Source organism: Coregonus clupeaformis, chromosome 25 (assembly GCF_020615455.1).
Source record: "Coregonus clupeaformis isolate EN_2021a chromosome 25, ASM2061545v1, whole genome shotgun sequence".
In the NCBI taxonomy this organism is placed as follows: Eukaryota; Metazoa; Chordata; class Actinopteri; order Salmoniformes; family Salmonidae; genus Coregonus; species Coregonus clupeaformis.
In genome coordinates, this window is record NC_059216.1 from 6673025 (window position 1) to 6698294 (window position 25270).

General features: G+C 42.8%; 1 protein-coding gene and 1 long non-coding RNA gene across 3 annotated transcripts; one reads left to right on the forward strand and one right to left on the reverse strand.

The window, feature by feature from the left end:
• Positions 1-266: 266 nt before the first annotated feature.
• c25h14orf180 (chromosome 25 C14orf180 homolog) lies at positions 267-17389 on the reverse strand. 2 transcript variants are annotated; one of them, XM_041847709.2, is made up of 9 exons: positions 16892-17389; positions 15896-15926; positions 11316-11402; positions 7661-7787; positions 5005-5144; positions 3555-3736; positions 3321-3447; positions 1449-1475; positions 267-1010 (listed from the first exon to the last, which is right to left on the reverse strand). In XM_041847709.2, exons 1-9 carry the CDS (start codon positions 17042-17044, stop codon positions 805-807), a joined length of 1080 nt encoding a protein of 359 aa, XP_041703643.1. In that variant the 5' UTR covers positions 17045-17389; the 3' UTR covers positions 267-804. The 2 variants fall into 2 exon arrangements, with proteins under 2 accessions (XP_041703643.1, XP_041703644.1); XM_041847710.2 differs by lacking the exon at positions 1449-1475 and having other exon boundaries at positions 16892-17382.
• Positions 17390-20282: 2893 nt separating this feature from the next.
• LOC121539312 lies at positions 20283-22489 on the forward strand. Its single transcript, XR_005995350.1, has 3 exons — positions 20283-20364; positions 21146-21219; positions 21493-22489. It is a non-coding gene; the product is annotated as an uncharacterized LOC121539312 (long non-coding RNA).
• Positions 22490-25270: the final 2781 nt, after the last annotated feature.

The following is a 25270-nucleotide window of genomic DNA, read 5'->3' on the forward strand; positions in this document are numbered from 1 at the left end:
TTTGAATAATCTGTGTAGTGTTAGGGCAAAAACCAAAACGTGCACCCCTTGGGGTCCCGAGGACTGAGATTGGGAAATGCTGGACTGCAGTATTTATGCTGTAAAAGAAAGATGGTGTTGTCAATTTGCTAGTTCAACCTGGCACTGTGAAGTGAAGCAGTCCCGTGCCTGTTTCAGCAATCCTTTTCAAAAGGTGGTCACATTGTGCTGGACTCAATCCATAATCCTTATCTTAGACGGTAAGGGTGTTTTGTGCCAACTCAAAGCAGTTTTTCACACTTTATACATTCAATTATGTGCAATAACAAGGCGTAATATTGTGATAGTCCTTAGTATACGGTATATACACATTCATATCTGTAGTTAGCTTTTAAGTACACAAATGACGTAGTATTGTAATTAAATAAATACAATTAATTTGGCATTCCATGAAACATACAGTCACAATAGATTGTGTCAAGAATGGAAAATGTAAATTATTGTAGCGATTAAGTGATCATAACCAGTGAGCGTCGACATTGCTGATGTGCAAAACGTCTTATCAACAAAACGAACATGGCAGCAAACCCACCACCTAAGTACATACAGTATGCAGGCATGGAGGCTAAATATCTCTGGGATTACACATTTCTCCATATATGGGTGTGAGCATAGCAGTAGGGGTGCACATCTCAACACCATAGATAGATAGTCAGTGTGTATGACTGAGGTGCTCGTGGACCAGGCAAGGTAGGGCACCTCAAGGGACATGTAATGAAGAGAGTGAATGCAGTCCTCCACGTCTCCCCCTCTGGTGGGTCCCAGTCACTGCATGGTTATCCAGATCCAGCAGCCCCACAGCAGCTGTTTTATGTGTATCAGGTAGACAGCCAGCAAGGCCTCCAGCTCCTCACAAACACGCTGTGGGCGCCGGCGCTCTGTGCAGAACATGGCCACGCCCAGCAGTGACATCAGCAGGAACAGGCAGGTGAACAGGGCCAGGTGGGGGCGGGGCGGTGATGTGTCATAGGCTGTGAACCAAAAGAGACCAACAACAAACTGTTGAATGATTTATGATTTGTAAAGGCTCATCCAGTCTGCACGTTCAGGAGGGAGGGGCATGTCGTCTTCCTGATGCCAAAATGACCTTTCTCCACCCCATTGTAGCTAAAGGCCTGATTTTCAGTTTTTTGGTTGTCTCTTTATTACCAGTATAAAAAGTGCCATACACCAGATACTGAACTGGAATATGCAATATCAAAAGTGGGTACAATTGAGGGAGGAATACCCATGCATCACAGTGCAATATTAAAATGTCTATGATTGCATATTCTCATATTAAGCACCACACAACAGTCTTCCCTACACAGATTTAGTATAACAAGTCACTAATGACCAGTCAATGAGGGTGACACTTGCTCCATGCTCTTAGTGAGTTAATAATTGGGACCACTGTCAGACAGACTTACCAACTAAACGGTCATAGTATGGAATGTCTGCGAAACCGATAGACAAGAAGCAAGTAAATAAATAAATAAAAGGCTGCCTCATTTGCATGCATAATTAATCATGAAGTGTAAATAGCTTGCTCATGTTTGTTATTTTTGTAAATTCAGCGTTACATTAAATACTACAGTATCCTCAAGGGACAGTGTTTCACGATCTAATCACAGGATTCAACTGTATCTTGTTCATTTTCTTTTACAGCTAAGCCATAACAACGCAGATCCCTTTGTGAGGTTCAATAGTAGTGCCCCATAGAGAATTAGGAGAACAGTAGATTTAGCAGTATATCTCACCAATGTATTACTAAGCATTGTTTTATACATTTTGATATAGTGAGTGTTTATTTCTCTAAAACCCAGTGGAATAGAGCTGAGTCAGTCCAATGATACAGTTGAAGTCGGAAGTTTACATACACCTCAGCTACAGTTAAACTCAGTTTTTCACAATTCCTGACATTTAATCCTAGTAAAAATTCCCTGTCTTAGGTCAGTTAGGATCACCACTTTATTTTAAGAATCTGAAATGTCAGAATAATAGTAGAGAGAATTATTTATTTCAGCTTTTATTTATTTCATCACATTCCCAGTGGGTCAGAAGTTTACATTCACTCAATTAGTATTTGGTAGCATTGCCTTTAAATTGTTTAACTTGTGTCAAGCCTTCCACAAGCTTCCCACAATAAGTTGGGTGAATTTTGGCCCATTCCTCCTGACAGAGCTGGTGTAACTGATTCAGGTTTGTAGGCCTCCTTGCTCGCACACGCTTTTTCAGTTCTGCTCCTAAATGTTCTATATGATTGAGGTCAGGGCTTTGTGATGGCCACTCCAATACCTTGACTTTGTTGTCCTTAAGCCATTTTGCCACAACTTTGGAAGTATGCTTGGGGTCATTGTCCATATGGCGGTTTTGGAGTAGTGGCTTCTTCCTTGCTGAGCGTCCTTTCAGGTTATGTCGATATAGGACTCGTTTTACTGTGGATATAGATACTTTTGTACCTGTTTCCTCCAGCATCTTCACAAGGTCCTTTCCTGTTGTTCTGGGATTTATTTGCACTTTTCGCACCAAAGTACGTTCATCTCTAGGAGACAGAACGCGTCTCCTTCCTGAGCAGTATGACGGCTGCGTGGTCCCATGGTGTTTATACTTGCATACTATTGTTTGTACAGATTAACGTGGTACCTTCAGGCGTTTGGAAATTGCTCCCAAGGATGAACCAGACTTGTGGAGGTCTATATGATGTCAAGCAAAGAGGCACTGAGTTTGAAGGTAGGCCTTGAAATACATCCACAGGTACACTTCCAATTGACTCAAATGATGTCAATTAGCCTATCAGAAGCTTCTAAAGCCATGACATCATTTTCTGGAATTTTCCAAGCTGTTTAAAGTCACAGTCAACTTAGTGTATGTAAATTCATTTTCTGACCCACTGGAATTGGGATACAGTGAATTATAAGTGAAATAATCTGTCTGTAAACAATTGTTGGAAAAATTACTTGTGTCATGCACAAAGTAGATGTCCTAACCAACTTGCCAAAACTATAGTTTGTTAACAAGAAATTTGTGGAGTGGTTGAAAAATTAGTTTTAATGACTCCAACCTAAGTGTATGTAGACTTCCGACTTCAACTGTTAATGTGTTTCCGCAGACCAGGGCCTTCCAGTGCAGTAGAGAGGAGTGAGAGTGACTGGGTAGAGGTGAGAATGCACCAGAGGGCAACACGTCATCTCTCCTCGGATCGTTACATGCACTGAATGGGCTCAAACTTTTAAAGTTCGGAAAGATCTAGTCCTCATGGCCTCCATATGTTTGATCTCTTATCCTGATGTCTCTCTCACCATGCACAGTGGTTTCAGGCTCCCTGAACCGGACCCGCCGCTCGCCTTTCCGTCTATGGCTGGGCTCTGAGTCTGATCCTGAGCCAGACCTCTTCAGTATGGACATGGGGATTTTAGCGTTAGTGACCTGAGGAGAGGGTGAGATATCTTTAGAAGTGAGGACACAATGGACATCAGTTTTGAGGACATTTCAGTCATTAAAAAAAAGTATTCTTCTTGAAAATAGAGTGTCACCTTGGGTTTTGGTGTGTCCTCCAGTGGGCGGGGGTCTTTCCTGTGCCGGACCTCGGAGCGTTTATCCCGGTGGGAATGGGAATGGGAGTGGGAATGGGGAAGACCGTTGTTGAGTGTGTCTCTGAAGGACTCGGCAGCAGCAAACCTCTTGGAAAGCGCTGACACACACTGGCCCAGGGAGTCTAAGGGGTTAACCATGAGTAAACATTAGTCTCTGACTACCGATGGAACCTGGATCCAAGGTACCAGTAAACATGCAGACAGCTACTGTGTAGATAGAGCTGAAGATTAAAGTTCAAAATACAAAAACAAACATTTCTGTGAAAAACATCAGTGTTGGCTCCATCATGGCCATTTACTATATGCACAGTTACAGTGCAATGGGTACTTACAACACACACATTTCCAGATCACAAAAGCACTGCACTGGCTTTGTATTATGATAGATGTGCAATAGACTGAATATGCAACATGTAGACTGTCCAACTATCAATAAATGTTGTGCAGCACACACCCACAATGACAACTCTATGACAGCCATTTTAGGTCACAAAGAAATCATGCTTTGCATACAAAAGAAAGTTGAGGTTACACAGAGAGCAAACAGAAACACATTAATTAAATGTGTACCCTGACAGTGACCTGGCTTACATTGCAAGGACAAACTGTGTCCATGCTTCAGCTGTTTTCTGTACTTATTGACATTCATTTTACCAAGGATATGGCCAAGAAGGTCAACTGGCATGAATAGGAACGTACAATGTGAACCGTTGTCTTCGCACCCCAGGTCCTACACATATCCTGCTCTACTGAGCACCCCTGTCTGTGAGCGCTGACTCAACAACTGATCTCAACATCTAGGGCACATTTTACCCTGTGCCTTCTTCAGCAGACCTCTCTACCCTAAAAACGGCAACTTTGGAAAACAATAGAAAATGCATCTTCCTTTTCACACAAGTGACGCATGAGCACACCAATACAGTGGCCTCAAACTGTCAATTTCACAAGAAGTATTTTCTGTTCAGCTCTATATAAAACTCCTCTAAGTGTGTGTGTTTCTTAATTTAACATTTCCTTGAGCAGACATCATACAGTAGGAGGGCTAACTGGAATTCTGTAAGCCACTTACAGTGCAATGTGTGCGCTGAAGCAAAGCAGTTAAGTTGTTATTGGGCTTAACAGCTGTTTTCCGGTTTGTCATGCCACAAGATAGTGCTTTATGTCAACCTGGTGACAAGGTCTACACTAAATTCCCTCTCAGGGTCCAGTTTAACTACAAGCTGTCAACTATAAACTCTCCACGGCCTGTGCTCGCCTGTCACACTGAGAAGAACATGCTGACACACTAAGCCATGGTGGAACACTCAGGACTATTGAGTTAACCTACTGTAAGTATTCATCTATGTTTATTTCAGCATGACAATGGCCTTTAAAGTGTTATGGGTTTTACCTGAGTATTCTGTCTTGCCGATCTCTGCGTAGACGGTGGCCAGCAGCTCCAGACTCCTGTCTGTGATGGGGTGGTTGTTGCCAAAGGCCCTCTGATGGATCTTAGTGGCTTTCCCACTGTACTCTAAAGCGAGATGAGGTCTAAAATAAAGGACAGGAACACAAGATAATTAACATTTTATGGATTATTACTCCCACTGGGCACAGACGTCATTTCAATGTCTAGTTTTGATTTACATTTGGTTGAGATTTCAACTATCGTGAATTCAATGTGAAATCATCAAAACATTTCACCATGTCATTGGATTTAGGTTAAAGGGGGGCGAAAAAAATATGAAATTCCCTTATGTTGATGACTTTTTGCAAATCAAATCCGTTTTCCATGTTGATTCAACGTCATCAGATTGAATTTTGTTGTTGAAATGACGTGGAAACAACATTGATGCAACAAGTTTTTTCCCAGTGGGCTGTGTCAATAGTTCACAGTCCTTCCTGTTACAAGCAGCCCATGAGACATTTTATGTGACCACTAACGGTTGATAAATAAACTAAAACCAACAATAGAAATTCCAGACAAACAACCAACACCAATTAAAACAACAACCTCCATCCATAGAAAGCAACCTCAAACAAACATGTACTTTAGGGACATATAAAATACATTTTATTATCCATTTTGCCATGGCCCCCACAGGTTGGTTTACTGTGCACCCTTCCACAGCTATTCCGCTCTGGCACGGAGCTAGGTGGGCATAGCATGGCACGACAGATTCCGGCCCTTACGTGTGCCCATAGATGTAGAGCAAGCCCTGTGTAGTGTGGCAGATGTCACGATCGCTGTTCTAAAACCATGGTTCCCTTCCATTAGTAATGGCCAGGTGTCTGTTTGCACTGTTTTAGAATGTAATTTGAGGACATCTGATCGCCAAAGTACAGCGAAGCCCTTCAACGGCCGAAGTACTTCCTGCCACAGCGCTGAAAGATTCAGGAAGCACGATAACGTCCTGTCCAGGAGAGAAGACGGGGGCTGGCATTGACTTAGCACTGACTACTAAAGACAGTTATATGAGTCAAAAGAAAGTTCCTGTCCATCTCTTCCAGTTATCTCTTGGTAGTCCTCATTACTCCGTCAGTGTCCAAGGTTAATGTTAATCTCATAGACTTTTCATAAACACCTACAAAAATGACTATGACCCAGTAAGATGGAGAGGCTGACATCCTCCCAATTCCAAACTGCCCCCAAGCTCCAGTGATGTAGTAGGATGAGTTCACCTAAATGTTTTATTTTCATAGTCTTCTAAAACCCTGTAAATAAAATATTGCACCCAAACAAGTCCATTGGATTGGGAAGCCTCTAATGGGTGGATGAATTTGGGGCATTTTGTACATTTCATGTTTCTTTCAAACATTAGGGCTAAAAGCATAATACTAGAGAAACCCTAAACTAAAAGTATAGTACAAGAATGAGAGATCAAACAGCAGAAACCAAGAAAGCAGATGTTTCCGGTTTTCAGGGATACAGTATTTTCAACCTAACTTCCGTTTCCCCTGCAAAATGGATGTGGGGACTCCACTCAGCCGTCTTTTTATACCTGCTAGGTTAGGTTACCGAATGTGAACACATTCGGGGCCATCTGATTGGTCCAGAAACCGATTGTTTAGGCCAGAGCCAGAACACGGTAAAGCGGTGGTTTGAAAATGTGTCATTGGCTTTGATACTCTGATTGGTTAGAGACGATCTAATCGCTGATGACTTTGTTTTGAACAACACTCCTCGTGCCCCTCATCACCACAAACGACTTCAATGACGGCAGTCTCAGACTAAAATATGTAGCGAACGACAGAGCAGTGGAATAATTCAGCGTGAGTTGTCAGGATACCTGTTCCCCCCTTCCACCCTCTCAAGCAAATCAGGCTAAATACTCTAATCTTCCAACCAATGACAAGAGGGGCAAATACATGTGGATGTTCCTGTCTTTGTGGCCTAGGATCAAGGACATTGGATCAATGTGTTCTGGTAACACTTGAAACTCCCATTACGGATGGTGTCCCTTTTCTCCACCTACACAGGTAAATTCAACTCAGCGGTTTTTGCATGAGGGCCACAGATGCAAACACTACATTTTCACCCTGACTCCATATTTTCAAAGCACTATAAGCATATATAACCCGTCTTCCCCTAACAATCGGGGGAAACAATTTCAGAAATGTCCAATTTAAACTACAGAATGCAAACAATTCCTCAGTGAGATAGCCTCATGCCTGATTAATAATATCACTGTTTTTCATCTTGTAAAGATATTATACACTCATACATCCTTTCAAAAGCAATAACTGGGGAACAGAGCTAGCCAAAATATCAAAGTACAGCATCTAATAAATATAACTACAGCATTTTGGAGCCTTTAACAGCAAACAACAACACCTACAGTATCAGTCTATATATTATGCTATCTATATCAGGCATAATTCTCTTATCTACTTTCTCATCCCATCCTTACTTGAAACCCAGAAATTACCAACACAAGTTCAGAAAGGTCAGCAGAACAGAAACAGCAAAGACGTCTCATTTAATGAGAGGAAGACCAACAGTACTAAACAGCACTGCCCTTATTGAAAGAGAGGACATTTGCGTTATTCTTGTTAACTCTACGTACCTTTTACTCACGATGCAAAGTTGGGCCAGTCGCTCGAAATGCTGTGCCTGGTAGGTCTGATCCGATAGCTCCTCTGGGGATGCCCATCCTGTCCCAGACGAGCCCAGCAAAGCCTCCTCATGGGGGCCTGTTACACACACACAGGGCGTGTAATCAGCCGCCCGCTAATGTCTGTCTCTATCCTTCTCTCTCACGCTCTATCCTTCTCTCGCTCTTTATATCCCTTGAACCCCCTCTGTCTCTCTACACAGCAAGCAAACAGAATCAGAAAAAGGCTGGCGATGTGGTCTCTGGCAGGGCTGGCAGTGTGGAGATGAGAGTGGAGTCTGAACAGCAGGGTACAGTGGAGCCAACAGGATAGTGAGCAGGAGACGTCAGATAGAGAGCAGAGGGAAGAGGGAAGGGAGAGGATACTGTGAGTGCAAACAGCACACGCACCACACCCACAAGAGCAGTGGCACAGCTAGCTGTTCACACAGACACAAACACCTGAGCTGACCCTGGTGGGAGTGGAGATTAGCGTCCATAAAAGCTTTTCCAGCCTAATGTTGGAGAGAGGTAAACAGAAAAGTAAAGTAGTTCAGAAATGGCAATAAGGGGACAGACACTTTGAACAGGATGTGGGAAAAGAATAGAAAGCATAGAAAACAGGGTAGGTCCAATATCTGTCAGGTAATCAAAATGAGATCTTGTGGAAACGGGACGAGCTTTGAACAGGAGATTGAAGAGAGAGAAAAGGCTGGTGGAGTGATTGTGATGCCAGCATTGCCCCAGGAGAGAGAAGCAGAGCAGCTGGCACAGTGCTGAATCAGGGGCCTCAGTATTCAATGGCGCCACACAACTCCTTATGAGATAATGCCTAGCATGGCCATTTGTCTTCCTTGTCCATCCCATAACTCTTGCTACCTCCTGCCCATGCGACACTGAGCTGCTGCTGAATCAGTAGCCTCCAAACAGACAGAGAGAGAGAAAGAGAGAGAGAGAGACAGAGATGAAGGCAGATGTCTGGAGAGGAGAGGCAGCAGGTGATAGATGACTGGCCTCTGCGGAGAACAAATCAAATCAAATCAAATGTCTCAGAGCTGCACCATGTTTACAGCAAATAAAGATGGACCTAGGTTAAACAAATCACATGGTCCCTGTTGGGTTGTAAGGGATACACCAGGCTCTCTGGCTGAGGTTTGTTTCTCTATTGTACAGTCGTGGTCAAAAGTTTTGAGAATGTTAATATTAATTTTCACAAAGTCTGCTGGCTCAGTTTTTATTATGGCAATTTGCATATCCTCCAGAATGTTATGAAGAGTGATCAGATTATTGCAAAGTCCCTCTTTTCCATGAAAATGAACTTAATCCCCAAAAGACATTTCCACTGCATTTCAGCCCTGCCACTAAACGACCAGCTGACATCATGTCAGTGATTCTCTCATTAACACAGGTGAGAGTGTTGACGAGGACAAGGCTGGAGATCACTCTGTCATGCTGATTGAGTTAGAATAACAGACTGGAAGCTTTAAAAGGAGGGTGGTGCTTGAAATCATTGTTTTTCCTCTGTTAACCATGGTTACCAGCAAGGAAACACGTGCCGTCATCATTGCTTTGCACCAAAAGGGCTTCACAGGCAAGGATATTGCTGCTAGTAAGAGTGCACCTAAATCAACCATTTATCGGAACATCAAGAACTTCAAGGAGAGAGGTTCAATTGTTGTGAAGAAGGATTCAGGGCGCTCAAGAAAGTCCAGCAAGCGCCAAGACCGTCTCCTAAAGTTGATTCAGCTGCGGGATCGGGGCACCACCAGTGCAGAGCTTGCTCAGGAATGGCAGCAGGCAGGTGTGAGTGCATCTGCACGCACAGTGAGGTGAAGACTTTTGGAGGATGGCCTGGTGTCAAGAAGGTCAGTGAGGAAGCCACTTCTCTCCAGGAAAAACATCAGGGACAGACTGACATTCTAAAGGTACAGGGATTGGACTGCTGAGGACTGGGGTAAAGTCATTTTCTGTGATGAATCCCCTTTCCGATTGTTTGGGGCATCAGGAAAAAAGCTTGTCCGGAGAAGACAAGGTGAGTGCTACCATCAGTCCTGTGTCATGCCAACAGAAAAGCATCCTGAGACCATTCATGTGTGGGGTTGCTTCTCAGCCAAGGGAGTGGGCTCACTCACAATTTTGCCTAAGAACACAGCCATGAATAAAGAATGGTACCAACACATCCTCCGAGAGCAACTTCTCCCAACCATCCAAGAACAGTTTGGTGACGAACAATGCCTTTTCCAGCATGATGGAGCACCTTGCCATTAGGCAAAAGTGATAACTAAGTGGCTCGGGGAACAAAACATTGAAATTTGGGTCCATGGCCAGGAAACTCCCCAGACCCTAATTTTTTTTGGACATTTTACTCATCCAGAGCGACGTACAGTTAGTGAGTGCTTACATTTTTATTTTTTTCATACTGGCCCCCTATGGGAATCGAACCCACAACCCTGGCGTTGCAAGCGCCATACTCTACCAACTGAGCTACACGGGACCACTTAATCGCATTGAGAATTTGTGGTCAATCCTCAAGAGGCAGGTGGACAGACAAAACCCCACAAATTCTGACAAACTCCAAGCATTGATTTTGCAAGAATGGGCTGCCATCAGTCAGGATGTGGCCCAGAAGTTAATTGACAGCATGCCAGGGCGGATTGCAGAGGTCTTGAAAAAGAAGGGTCGACACTGCAAATATTGACTCTTTGCATAAACTTAATGTAATTGTCAATAAAAGCCTTTGACACTTATGGAATGCTTGTAATTATACTTCAGTATACCATAGTAACATCTGACAAAAATATCTAAAAACACTGAAGCAGCAAACTTTGTGAAGACCAATACTTGTGTCATTCTCAAAACTTTTGACCACGACTGTACAGAATCGCACATTGCACTGGTATCATTTCAGATTGGTATATTGCAATAACAAAGGTCCTACAAATACACTGCATACCATATTGTATACCACAATTGGTAGCTTACAGCAATGGCATTTCATTAGTGCACCCCCTAATCACCCAGTTAGAGTGCTAAGTGTAGTTCATAACACAGTTTTGGGAGGAGAGCTTTAAGCTTCAGATGACACGCCTATTCCACAACAGGAACTACCATATATGGGCTTGTTCTTCTGCATTGGAACGCAGCCTTAGAGCAGGAACTCCATATATGGACTCAGACTTCCATATTGGAATGAGGAACTCCATACATTGGTAACGACATTCATATTGGAATGCGGCCCTGTAGCAGGAACTCCATATATGTGCCCAGACACCCATAATGGAAGGCTGCAGTGCAGCAAGATACTCCATATATGGACATAGAGCAGTAACCATGCCAATTTGCTCACCTGCATCCAATCTTCATTAGCCACAAGCCCGCCTCACTCACCTGAATCAAATTGCTTCATCAACCACCCTCATAGTATTTCAGCGGCATCCTTCGTCACTCCTTGTACTTCTGCACAATGGTCCATGACTGGGGGCTGGTGTGCTGGCCCAGCTCTACGACTACCGTCCATGCCTAAACTCTACCAACTATTACGCCTTCTGATATGTTTGTTAGATGGCGAGAAGCTGAACTTGTGGATGCATCCTTAATGCCCCCTTTTTATAGATGCAAATGTACTTGCCTGTGCTCCCCTGAACAGCAGTGAGCTCGATCAGAGCAACCTCGTAGAACATCTTCTCAGCCTGAATGAACTGCAGGGCCTTGCTGTCTGTTTATATAGGTGAAGGATCAGGCTCAGTTGTCACAGGGATTAAGTCAGTTGTAGCAGTCAGAAACATTGTTCTTGCCAGGCTCAACTGCAATGTGTTGTTTTTTTATAGCTCCTGAACGTGACCTCCGCAATTAACAGGCTCATAACCAACATTCTAAACAGACAGCTCAAATCATAGTCTCTGTGAAGGCCTGGACTATAATAATCTGGGCATTCCAGTGCAGTCTTTTGTTTGTAAATGTTGATGTGCCAGAGTTATTTTGGGTACCTGATTCCGTAATGGACAGATCAAAATTTACTGGGGGGAGGGGCTGTTCCAACTCAAGGTGTCCACCGACAGGTTTCTGTGCCAATGCACTACACAACCAATAAACAAAGCATACCGACTTCGGGCACTTCAATATCATGGTTTGCGTTTTCAACACCACAATAAATAGACATCCCTCCCTACCTTGTAGGTTTACCCAGTATCGAAGGCTTGGCTTGACAATCTCCGAATGTTGAACTTTTTGGTGTTTTGTAACAGATGTCGCTTTCCATTCATCAATTGGCCACTGCACAGTTTGTATTAATTTATTGATTGATTTTTTTTGTCCGTTTAAAAAAAACATTTATACACAAATATTTTTTTAAGTGACCGGGATTGCACAATAAAGTCAGGGACATACAGTATCATAGGCCTGCACTAGCTAAAGCTTAATAATAGCCACACCAAACCTTCACAGCCATTGTTTATAGTGAAAATACGAGCAGAAGAGCGAATGTAAACCAGGGGGAAAATGCACTACCCTCCCCTGGGCCCAATAAAAACACACTACCCTCCCCAAAGCAACAAATAAAAAGTTTGACAACCCATTAAATTTAGATCTGTCCCTAAGACACTAAATATGTGTCCCTAAAAATAGACTCAGGAGCCGAGTTGGTTCACTTTGTCAAAGTCATTCTTCATACTGAAATAAATGCATCCTTTTGTATGTTGACACCGTTAACACTTTACAGGTGAATTTAAAGAGCATTGCTTGACAAGGAAAATGTGCTTAAAATAAACACTGACATACAGCCTGGCGTAAATGGCCTTCTCAAAAGTAGGAACTCTCTGTAGCATGTGAGACCAGACTTTGCTTAGTTCTATTTCTGAATGCTTGTGTGTGACCGATTGATTGCCGTTAAAGTAGCACAGTTTGAAAGCTTTACAAAAGTATGTATTATATACAGTGAATAAAGGCTATGCCCGTTATTTCCATGCTTCCCGTTCTTAAGTTCCGTTTTTGTGTCTTTTACTTTTGGTTTTATACACCAGCTTCAAACAGCTGAAAATACAATATTTTTGTTTATGGAAATGATCATTCACAGCGGTTTAGATGGTACAATGATTCTCTACACTATACTTGCTTGTTTTGTCACATAAACTGAAATTAGGCGAACCATTCGAATTTTAGCAACCAGGAAATGGCGGAGCGATTTCTGCATAGTGCATCTTTAAATGACAGTAGCCTATAAACCCTGTCATAACTGTCCATGTGAAAGGAAAGAGGCTACCTTTTATGACTAGTAAAATACACGAGAAGCACATTAACACACACTCCTAATAGACTACACTAGCCAGAAGGAAACACAGTGTATGCAGTGCCATGCATACTTTATGACTCCAGTAGACATCCATTTTTTTATTTTATTTTATTTACTATGGTTCTCTTCTAAGCATCCTGCATATCCTGCAATGTGCCTCATTCCTATTTGTTGACAGTATATAATAGCCAGCTGAGGTAGAGATATTGGGCTACTGACATACAGTTGTGGGTTAACTCCAGGGTTGACTGTTCAAATCAAATCACATTTTATTTGTCACATGTGCCAAATACAATGGGTGTAGACTTAACCGAGTAAAAAAAAATTATAATAAAAAGAAAAATAGTAATGCGGAATAAAATACATAAGAATGGAGCTATATACAGGGAGTACCGGTACCAGTATTGATGGCCATTACAGACACAACACTTTTCACATGCCAATAAGATGGCTGGAGAGGCGTTCACAACTGATACATTCGGATATTCTGGCATATAAACAGTACCCACTCGATCCATCAAAATGCTTTTTCATGAAAAAACTGTCAATACCACTTAATGCCTCAAAAATGTTTTTACAAAATCATCCCAAAGAGAAATGTCTAATGTGTTTTGAAATCTGGAGATCATTCCACTATGATCAGAGGCCCATTAAGTCCATATCACTACCATAGAAAGCCCCATGCTGCCTGCCAACAGTGAGGTGAGTATGACGAGGACCATCTGGGATAGAAGGTTACTTCACAGGCAGACCACAGAGGTCAAAGCACTACATCTGCTGGTCTGGGGTATTTATAACCTGGCAGGACAACAACAACAATGCAGCGAACCCACACTGAGAAGGTACTAAGTCTTCCACCCTCAGTTGGTGATTGAACCATGTTCCAACAAGTTCCATTAAAGCAGACAGAGACCCCCTTTCAACAGCAGGGTGAACTCAGTTTAGAGCACATGCAGCACACGTGATGTGGAGAATGTCAAGGTTGAGATGACCTTCTAAAGGAAGCGCTCTGAAGCATATGTGGTTTGTGACACTATTCTCATGCAGTCAGCACTATACCACAAAACAGACTATAAATGTTTTTGATTGTGTTGATTAATGTCTATACAAACATCAAACTGTAACAGAAAACATGTTGAGACTGATAGTTCAGTTTGATTGGCTTATTTACTGCTCTAATTTACATTTTAGTCATTTAGCAGACGCTATTATCCAGAGCGACTTACAGTTAGTGAGTGCATACATTTTTCATACTGCCCCCCCCGTGGGAATCGAACCCACAACCCTGGCGTTGCAAGCGCCATGCTCTACCAACTGAGCTACAGGAGGCCCAATTTGAGCGACAAATTGAATGGATAGATTAATACACTTTCCATGAAAGAAATGTCAATAAACAAATGCGAGCCAAGAGGCCAGAGGTCACTTCTGAATTCTGGCAGCTCTGAGAAGAATTCCAGCAACTGGGAGTTATTATTATGGCATTTGATGCTGAGAGTTGATGCTTTTTAGTCTGTGCGTGTGAAACTATGAGTTCCCATCAGAGTCAGTTAGATTAGGCTGACTCTTCACCTCCCTCACTCCCCAGGGAACCTTCCCAAATACAACCCAGAGAGCACTTTAATAGCCTGTTCAACTCTGGCTCTGCCCAGTAACATAAATATCCTGTTTTAACCTGTCCTCAGGGACCACCCACTGGGCACAGATGTCAGTTCAACGTCTAGTTTTGACTTACATTTGGTAACTCATGTGAAGTAAATGTGAAATCAACAAAATAATTCACCATGTCATTGGATTTAGGTTAAAAGTTAGGTGAAAGAAATACAACATTCCCTTACATTGATGACTTTTTTCATATCCAATCAGTTTTCTACGTTGATTCAACGTCATCACATTGAATTTTTCGGTTGAAATGACGTGGAAACAATGTTGATTTTGCCCAATGGGCAGTGACTTTAACTGGGACAATCAGACTCTGTCATGTATCCCATTGTTCTGGCCTAATCTCTGTGTTGACAAAAATACATGTCTGGATCATACAACTGTATGAGTTCCACGTAACAAGTTCCATGATAAAAACTCAAATTACTTTGTGAATAGTTTAAAACTATCTACTTCAAATCCTTATGGTGGTAATGACCTGTGCCTATAAAGCTTATATGTTACTATTAACATGACATGACACCATTCTTCCATAATTATTCATGATGCTATGTGTCTGTTTCATGTCCAAAGACTTAATTAACCCTCTCATGACCGATGAGCCTCTTAACTAAATGACTTCTGAGAAGATGAGGAGACTATGGATATCTATTGATGAAGTGAGCCCAGTAAATCAACCTATATTGGGAGATGGGTTGTGAAGAGCTGGGTCTTGCTGAGGCAGATAACTTGAGCTGGCGTGAAAAGTGTTTCAATGTCTCAGTAACAGAGAAGAGTGCAATGGGAAGAGGTTATATATCCTGCAACACTACACCCCTCTTATCTGAGCCCTATACTGCTCTGGCCTGTAGTGGATAATGGTGGTGGTGGTGGTGACACACACAGCCACTGCAGAATACAGGTTCATTAGCTTTCTCATACTCTGTGTTATGGGGAGATAAGCACTTACAAATCCTCTTAAGATAAAGGCTTGAGCCCCATTCAAAACCTTGAGCATTTTGGGACAAAGCTGTGATTATATTCTGTCCCATGGACACAAATTCCCTCTTTCTACAGAGCTTTCTCTGTACAGCCAAATTACATTTTGTACTGGAATTCACCATGCCCGCAGGCCACTGCCACCAAAAAAGGAAACAATCTTTGCCACCCTAGCATAGTCACAGGTTTCATGCAAAGATAGTACTAATAGTTCTCTGGAAGTGGGGTCAGATAAGGGATAGGGGTTTGGTCTCACAAGGCCTCTGTTTGTGTGTAAAGGATACAATTATTTTCGGAGATGAAGAGTTCAGCTATCTGTAATCACAAAGGAGAACACATATTAGGATTGTGTGATATGAATATGCTACAAAATGAATTGACTGTCTGCATTCTACTCATATTACCATGTATGATCATTCACATTCCACTATTCTCGTATAAGCTACTGTATTGTGGAGGGGAATGAACAACTCCACCCTCTCTCTCTCTCTCTCTCTCTCTCTCTCTTTCTCGCCGTTGGTCTGTTCAACATCATGCCACATTCCTGGGATATTGGGTAAGGGGCTATGTTTGTACATTTAAGACATTTTCCGTAGGTCACTTGATACATATTGTTATCCAGGGGCCTTAGGTATGTAATCTGGTCCAACAAAACATGATCAAAACAACAATATTCTGTCCTGGGAGACAGGCATGCACATGAAATGACTCCCAGTAATCTGAGGCTATTTGCATCCATCAGATACAGTAGAGTTTCTGGTAATAGGCTACTGACATACTGTATTATGTTATGCACTATACATGGACCACTTCCACCACTCATATTGAGGTACAGTAGCTAACATATTCACAGGTTTGCAATATGGCATATTACTGAGACAGACAGACTCCCTCTCATCACCATGCAACATGCACTGTCAACAGGAAACATGCTGATCCTGTGCTGTGAGTGGCAACATGATGTTTGACATTGGTATTGGTGATGGCAAGGTTGTATTGGTATGTGTAGTGTGTGGCTTGTGTGTGTATATTATATGCTAATGTATGAGTAACAGGCATACACAGTGTCAGTACTGTAGGTATGGTATCAGTATTGTGGTGAATGGGTTTTGTGTCTGTGCTCATGTTTATGTACACCACAACTGTGTGCATGTGCCTGTAGAATGGACATGTGTGTGTGCAAACATATGTCTATAGTATGCGTGTGCATGTTTGTTCCTGCATGTATACATATGGGTGTGAGAGTGAGTGATCGTCTGGCCATCAGGTCGTTGGCTCACCTGGTGCAGGCAGTTGGGCAGCGAGGTGAAGCTCTGCACGTGCCTCAACCCCAGCAGAGAGCTGAGGAAGCAGTGGAGGGCGGCCTGGTACTCCCCCTGCTGCTGGAGCTGCTGTCCCAGCTGAAACAGGCCCTCCCTTCCCCCGTTCAGCATCCCCAGTCCCAGCCAGAGGCAGCACTGCCTCCCATCGGAGCTCCGCTAGCCAGGGACAAACGCTCCACTCCACCCCACTCCACTACAGCCCCAGAGCAGAGAGGGAAAAAATCTAAACAACCCAGGGATAAAAACACAGCAGAGATATAGTTTAGAAGAGCCAGACTACAGAACGACTTCCTCTCTGTCTCGTCTATCCACAGTAACTCAAGGGCAGGTGGCGAGCTGAGGCAGGCTGAGAGAGGCTCAGTGGCTGAGAGAAGACAGATCAACTCCCCTCCCTCTCCTCCCACGCTGCATCAGGAAAGGAGGAGAGGAAGCCAGAGGGGATTTGTTCACTCACTGGCAGAGCCCTGGTCCAATCACTGCTCTACTCACGTACAGTAGTCCAGCCCCCGTGTGTGAGCAGTCACAGCATGTAGGAAACGGAACTGTCGACTGAGCACTGTGGCTCTCTCACTGAGCAGTCTGGCTCTCTCACTGTGGTTGGCTCTCCTTATGAAACCAAACTGCAGAGCTTTATGCTTCTGCAAGGTTTCACTACTGTAAATGCAGCACATGTTTAATGTATTAGATTTGTGCATTTGATTTAATTTCAGGATACACTCTGACCTAATTTGTCTAGTGCACTGGTACAGCAATTTTTCCCTTACATAGATATAAACAAGTGCTTGACTAAAAATGCAGTGTCTACATGTTTCCCTGTGAGTAACATAAGCACATGGAACCCATTATGGTCTCCATACACTTTAGTAATGCGTGACAAACAGTAAGTGTAAACACAGAGTCATTAGTAACACCCACTGTATGTGTAGACAGAGAGTACTCCACTGTCCAAACAAGGACAACTAATATTTATTTATCCACCGGCCCGGCTGCCTCAGATGTTTGCTCTTCCTTCAACATTAAACCAAGGACAATCTGTGCCCAGGGAGAGGGTGTGATATTGATTTTGTTAGTCACTCTCACTCAGATATGATATTTACATGGCATAAGTCAGGGCAAAATGTGTAGAAATGCAGGAAATTAGCTTTAAAACTGCAAAACTGTCTATCCACCAGAGGAGGCTGGTGGGGGGAGCTATAGGAGGATGGGCTCATTGTTATGGCTGGAATGGAATAAAAGTCAAACAAGTGGTTTCCATATGTTGATGTGTTTGATACTGTTCCATTTATTCAATTCCAGCCATTACAATGAGCATATCCTCCTATAACTCCTCCCACCAGCCTCCTCTGCTCTCCACCCTATGACAAAATTAGTAAAATTGCATGAAATGTGTTATAAAATTGCACACAAAAATGAGCACGGGTGGAGAGAGTTGAGAGTTGAGATAAAAAATATTGAGGGCGCAGAGGATCATGTTGAGGAGCTAAAAGAAAGTGTAAAGCGCGCCGTTTTTTTTTGTTGCGTTCCAAGAGTGGAATTGAGCGCAATAAATTAAGTGTCGAGCTCAGCATCTCCCTGCTCACAGCATACAGTGGGGAAAAAAAGTATTTAGTCAGCCACCAATTGTGCAAGTTCTCCCACTTAAAAAGATGAGAGAGGCCTGTAATTTTCATCATAGGTACACGTCAACTATGACAGACAAAATGAGATTTTTTTTCCCCAGAAATCCACATTGTAGGATTTTTTATGAATTTATTTGCAAATTATGGTGGAAAATAAGTATTTGGTCAATAACAAAAGTTTCTCAATACTTTGTTATATACCCTTTGTTGGCAATGACACAGGTCAAACGTTTTCTGTAAGTCTTCACAAGGTTTTCACACACTGTTGCTGGTATTTTGGCCCATTCCTCCATGCAGATCTCCTCTAGAGCAGTGATGTTTTGGGGGCTGTCGCTGGGCAACACGGACTTTCAACTCCCTCCAAAGATTTTCTATGGTGTTGTGATCTGGAGACTGGCTAGGCCACTCCAGGACCTTGAAATGCTTCTTACGAAGCCACTCCTTCGTTGCCCGGGCGGTGTGTTTGGGATCATTGTCATGCTGAAAGACCCAGCCACGTTTCATCTTCAATGCCCTTGCTGATGGAAGGAGGTTTTCACTCAAAATCTCACGATACATGGCCCCATTCATTCTTTCCTTTACACGGATCAGTCGTCCTGGTCCATTTGCAGAAAAACAGCCCCAAAGCATGATGTTTCCACCCCCATGCTTCACAGTAGGTATGGTGTTCTTTGGATGCAACTCAGCATTCTTTGTCCTCCAAACACGACGAGTTGAGTTTTTACCAAAAAGTTATATTTTGGTTTCATCTGACCATATGACATTCTCCCAATCCTCTTCTGGATCATCCAAATGCACTCTAGCAAACTTCAGACGGGCCTGGACATGTACTGGCTTAAGCAGGGGGACACGTCTGGCACTGCAAGATTTGAGTCCCTGGCGGCGTAGTGTGTTACTGATGGTAGGCTTTGTTATTTTGGTCCCAGCTCTCTGCAGGTCATTCACTAGGTCCCCCCATGTGGTTCTGGGATATTTGCTCACCGTTCTTGTGATCATTTTGACCCCACGGGGTGAGATCTTGCGTGGAGCCCCAGATCGAGGGAGATTATCAGTGGTCTTGTATGTCTTCCATTTCCTAATAATTGTTCCCACAGTTGATTTCTTCAAACCAAGCTGCTTACCTATTGCAGATTCAGTCTTCCCAGCCTGGTGCAGGTCTACAATTTTCTTTCTGGTGTCCTTTGACAGCTCTTTGGTCTTGGCCATAGTGGAGTTTGGAGTGTGACTGTTTGAGGTTGTGGACAGGTGTCTTTTATACTGATAACAAGTTCAAACAGGTGCCATTAATACAGGTAACGAGTGGAGGACAGAGGAGCCTCTTAAAGAAGAAGTTACAGGTCTGTGAGAGCCAGAAATCTTGCTTGTTTGTAGGTGACCAAATACTTATTTTCCACCATAATTTGCAAATAAATTCATTAAAAATCCTACAATGTGATTTTCTGGATTTTTTTCCCTCAATTTGTCTGTCATAGTTGACGTGTACCTATGATGAAAATTACAGGCCTCTCTCATCTTTTTAAGTGGGAGAACATGCACAATTGGTGGCTGACTAAATACTTTTTTCCCCACTGTACTTGCCTGCGCTCTCTCGAAATGCACTTGTGTGGTCGCAAATCTACAATAACGTGTTACTCAAATATGATTGCCAGCCCTATTGACCAATCACAGCACTGAGTTTTGTTACAATGCCAGTGATTGGTTAGCTAGCTAAATGAAAGGTGGGACCAACGTGATGTTTACATCCCAGGTAGCTAGCTAACCAGTAGCCACATTGCAACATGGAGGACTTCACACAGCACACACTTATTTTTGGTAAGAAAGCTAGCTAGCTAATTCATCCTAATGCTATTTCAACGTGTTTTTGATTATCTCATTTATGTAAAGATTTGCCAGTGGATATCTGTAATGGTAGACTCAATAATTCCAGCTAAAAATATTTTTCGGATGTGATGTCATTCCTTCGGATTTCATCTCACTCATTTATCTAACGTCGCCCATATAGCAACTAATGTCACACATTGTATGCATCTTAGCTACCGGACTGGCTTGCTATTAGGCAGCTCTAGATGCGAGGGGAAAACAAATATTTATATTATCTATAAAGATGATAAAAAGGCCATTAGGTAGTTAACGTTAGCTAGTTTAAACGCAATAGGATCATGGTCAGGCTGTCTGGTCTGGTATTGTCTTTGTTTCACTGCAGCTTAAGCCTGTTGGATGAGCCTAGCTAAATTGAAACTGCTTGGGAAGAGCTAACTTCCACCATTACCTGAGTTCATCAATGTAGCTAGCTAGTTATTTTAGAAAATAAAAACTATATATTTGCTAACTATATTTTAATGACCTGCTACTGACTATAGAACACTCTTTGCCAAACGAGTTTGTTACTGTTTATTGATGAATTGGTAACTGAAAAAGTAGCAAAGAGGCTGTTTTGGTACAATTTGGCTAATAAAGAATAGGCTTGTATATGTACACATTAATTATTATTTATTATTTATTTATTTATTTTTATTAATGATTCATTAGTTAGCTAAGTTACTGACTGAGTAGGTACATTGTTATTCATGTTTTTGTTGTTATTGCATTCCAGGTGGAGAGGGAGTAAGATTACTACAAAGGAGCATGCTGACAGACCAGGAAGAAAGCTGTTGTTGCACGGCAGAGGTATTACAGTCAATGCTTATGAACTGAATATTGTGTGTGAATTGCCCATTTATATCATTGGGTTGGATTGTTCAGCAACATGAACAGTAAATGCTAACAGGGCTTTGGTGATGAAAGGTATGTCATGGAGGTGACTATGTATCTATTAAAAGCTGCCCCCATACGTTGCATTATATGCCCAGAACCCAATTCACCTGGTACGGGTTTCACCCAGACAAATATAAGGTGCGTACCTCTTTTGCCCCTTGTAACTCTTCCTCCTGTTGATCACAGGAGTAATTAATTGACACGTCACTGATTGGGACCTGGGAGTTGCTTGCACCTGTTCTTTATTTAAAGTCAATGCCAGAAGCAGCACGCCATCGACGTGAGCTGGGAGCAGCGAGGCTGCAGAGCCGGAGCTGAGGTGACTGAGGAGAACGTGTGCTGTTGCTGGAGCAGACCGGGACCAGTGTTGAAACTGAGCAAGAAGGCCTTTCTGGGAATTGGGAGGGTGAACGCTTCACCCTTCCCAAAAGCTAAGTACTGCTCCATATTCCATTTCCAACATTTCACCTGCTAGCACTTCCTGCCAACATTCTCTACTGCTTTGTGTGCTACACACAGCCAGTACAGTAGTGCGCCTACTGTGAACCAGAGAGGAGGTATTTTGGGATACTGGAAGGGTGAAGCACAATTCGGGGCGAATTCCTTTCGATCGCACTCGACAAGTCATTATCGATTATAGTGACTTTTCTTCCTGAACACTCACTGCTCACATCTGAACTATTTGAGTCACTAGTGTCCCCCCAACGACAATAGAAAACCTTAACTTTCGTGACTAGATAACATTACTTGAGCCACTATCCCCTGCCTCCATTTAGTTTGGTTTAAATTACTGTATCAAGCCTTTTTGATTTCCCATTTAAGTTTGTTTAAATCTATTTACTATTTCCCCATGACCTTTATACTCCTTTCATTAGTTCTATTGTGGCTTATTGTAATTTTGTTTAATAATTTTTGGAGAGTTATTGTGGAGTTTTATTGTAATTGGCCCTACAGCATTTCAGCACAATCTGCTGACAGAATCTTTCTTTCACTCAGTACAACACAACCCAGGAGAGGACTGCTGCGAACACTGGCTTGGATCCCTCAGCGAGCCTGCAGTGGTGTGACCATGGAACAGTCCTCAAAGACTTTTTAAAATAGGACTTTTCCCATTTGATCTTTTTGGACTTGTCCACTTGGGACTTTTAGCTATTGTTAAATAAATAATGTATTTCAATGGCCATTGAAAGCCTTGAACGTTCCTTCCTCAGGGAACGGCTTGCTGACAACAGGGTGGCATGATTTATTTTTATGTGCTGCTCTAGAGTTCAATTGCCCAGCAGACTCACCTGGGGACAGGGGGAAAGATATTTGTTTTTTAGAGGGAGGAGAGAGCATTATTTATACGTTTTGAAGTGAGTACAGTAAATCCAACCAGTGATCCTGATTAATAATATAATAATAATATGCCATTTAGCAGACGCTTTTATCCAAAGCGACTTGCAGGCATACATTTTTGTGTATGGGTGGTCCCAGGGATCGAACCCACTACCCTGGCGTTACAAGCGCCGTGCTCTACCAGCTGAGCTACAGAGGACCATTATATGCTATATCACACAGATACACGGACAGCAATAGTGAAGGTGCCATAAGTATACTATTACGAGCGGAGCCTACTTCTCTGTGCTCTGGAGAGATCGCAGGTAGTTGTTCAGAAGGCTCTGGAGGTCCTTGGCATATTCTGTCTCTGTAGCGCCTGGAGAGGGATGGATAGAAGTACTGAGTGTGCTTGAAAGAGCAAGAGTTAACATCTAACAAGTATATTGTTGATTATTGCGGACTAAGGGGGCCTTCAAATCAGACATGGATGTGTAAAAGACGCAGCAACTCAATGAGGAGTGTGTTGGGGAGGCCCTAGCATTGTGTTGCGCTGTCTGTCAGAAAAGTTGCAAAGATGCATCCATTAACTTAAAGCAGTGTTTCTCCTCACCACACTGCTGCGTTGGACATGCATTTTGATTTGAAGGCAAACTTACTAAGTGCTTCAAGTTGTATTTTAATGTCAAACGTCCCCTCTTACTGGGCGAGTTTGTTTTGCATGGCCCGGTGCCCTGCAGGGGTGGAGATTTCACTTAAGGACCAATGGAATGGTCTAAAATGTACAAACTCCACCCACCCGGGGCACTGGGCCATGTTAAATGAACTGGCCCACTCTCTGACCCCTAAGCCCTCACCTGTGACCTCCCTTTGGCCCAGGGCCTCCGGTCTAACCCTCTAATCACAGTCTCTCTGACAGGAAGTTAATCCAGTAGGCAGGTTTATGGTGCATAAGGCTTCTCCACTCCTCATATGAGTGGAGTATTAGTTCTTCAAATAGGATCGGTAGGGAGCACCTTTAGGAGTAGGACCTATAACTGAAAGGTGGCTGCTTCGAATCCCGGGCCAGGTGCTGGAAAAAAGGAGGGAATTGATCTGGCAACTGAAGGGCTGCTGGGTTCACATCCTAAAGATAATTCCCTACTGTCAGGCCCTTGAGCAAGGCCATTAACAGCACAACATGCTCTCCATCCAGGGGCGCTGCACTGCAGCTTGACCCTGTGCTTGCCTTAACTGTGAGTGATGTGTGCCGTCATGACTTACTGACACTGAAATGGGGTGCTCCATGTTCCTGCTGGTAGCAGGCCTTAACCTGTATGTGGGGAAATGACCTGCCTTGGCGTATGGTTACATCTATCTCCACCAGGCTCCTTGAAAGTCAGATGACAAACCATAATGGATTAGCAAAATATAATTGTACCTGTATTTAGACAATTGTAGTCAAGACAGCCACATTTTTTTAAACAGGAGTGTACAGGTTTTTGTTCTAGCACTCTACAAACACTTCACTCAACTAATTGTGGTCTAAGTTTAAGACCATGATTAGTTTAATGAGATGTTTGCGCTAGGCAGGAATAAAAGCGTACACACAGTTCTGTCCCCTGGGACTAGGATTGCGAAAATCCCCAGATTTTCCAGAAATCCTGGTTGGAGGATCCAGATTTCCTGCTTATTCCCTCATGATTCTGTAAATATTCCAACCAGGTTTTCTGGAAAACCAGGGAATTTTGAGAAAGGCACCAGGTTTTTGCAGCTACCTGGGACAGAAATCACCCACGTCTGATGAGATGACAATTCTGCATGATAGACAACGTGTGGATCTACAGGTAATTGCCAAAATAAAAACACCAACATAAAGTGTCTTAGTAGGGTCACCACAAGCCAGAACAGCTTCAATGATGCATAGATTCTACAAGTGTCTTAACTCTATTGGAGGGATGCGACACCATTATTCCACGTGAAATTCCATCCGTTTGTGTTGATGGTGGTGGAAAATGTCTCAGGCGCCACTCCAGAATCTCCCATAAGTGTTCAATTGGTTGATCTGGTGATAGACGGACATGGCATATGGTTTACATCGTTTTCATGCTCATCAAACCGTTCAGGCACTCGTGCCCTGTGGATGGGGGCATTGTCATCCTATGGGGGCATAGCCATGGTAGCCAAAATAATGTCCTGCCCAGCATTTTTATACATGACCCTAAGCATGCTGGGATGTTAATTGCTTCATTAACTCAGGAACCACTCCGGTGTAGAAGCTCATGCTTTCAATATACTTTGTTTCCCTCATTTACCCATGTGTTTCCATTATTTTGGCAGTTACCTGTATTTGTATCTAACATATTGCACCTTCCTGAATAAACTCCATAATAAACCTCAATACACCCCCCTCATAAAAAAAGGGTGGTTGGCCCACTGGCTATCCTAAGTTGAATGCACCAATTTGTAAGTCGCTCTGGATAAGAGTGTCTGCTAAATGACTTAAATGTAAATGTAAAACAAGGACATTTTCCTGGTGCTCGGGAGGTCCCTAAAGTTTTACATCTGTTTGGGTGTGATGTGCTTAAGTCTTTAAAATATAACTAGCAAATATATAGTTTATTTTTTTTAGAAACCTATCATTAGCTACATTGATGAACTCAGCTGA

Coding starts and splice junctions, on each gene's coding strand:
- c25h14orf180 (XM_041847709.2), bottom strand. CDS start 17,044: ATGCTGAACGGGGGAAGGGAGGGCCTGTTTCAGCTGGGACAGCAGCTC. Junction 15,927..16,891: donor TGCCCAACTGCCTGCACCAG/GTGAGCCAACGA, acceptor TTGTGATTACAG/ATAGCTGAACTCTTCATCTC. Junction 1,011..1,448: donor ATACTATGACCGTTTAGTTG/GTAAGTCTGTCT, acceptor TTTGGTTCACAG/CCTATGACACATCACCGCCC.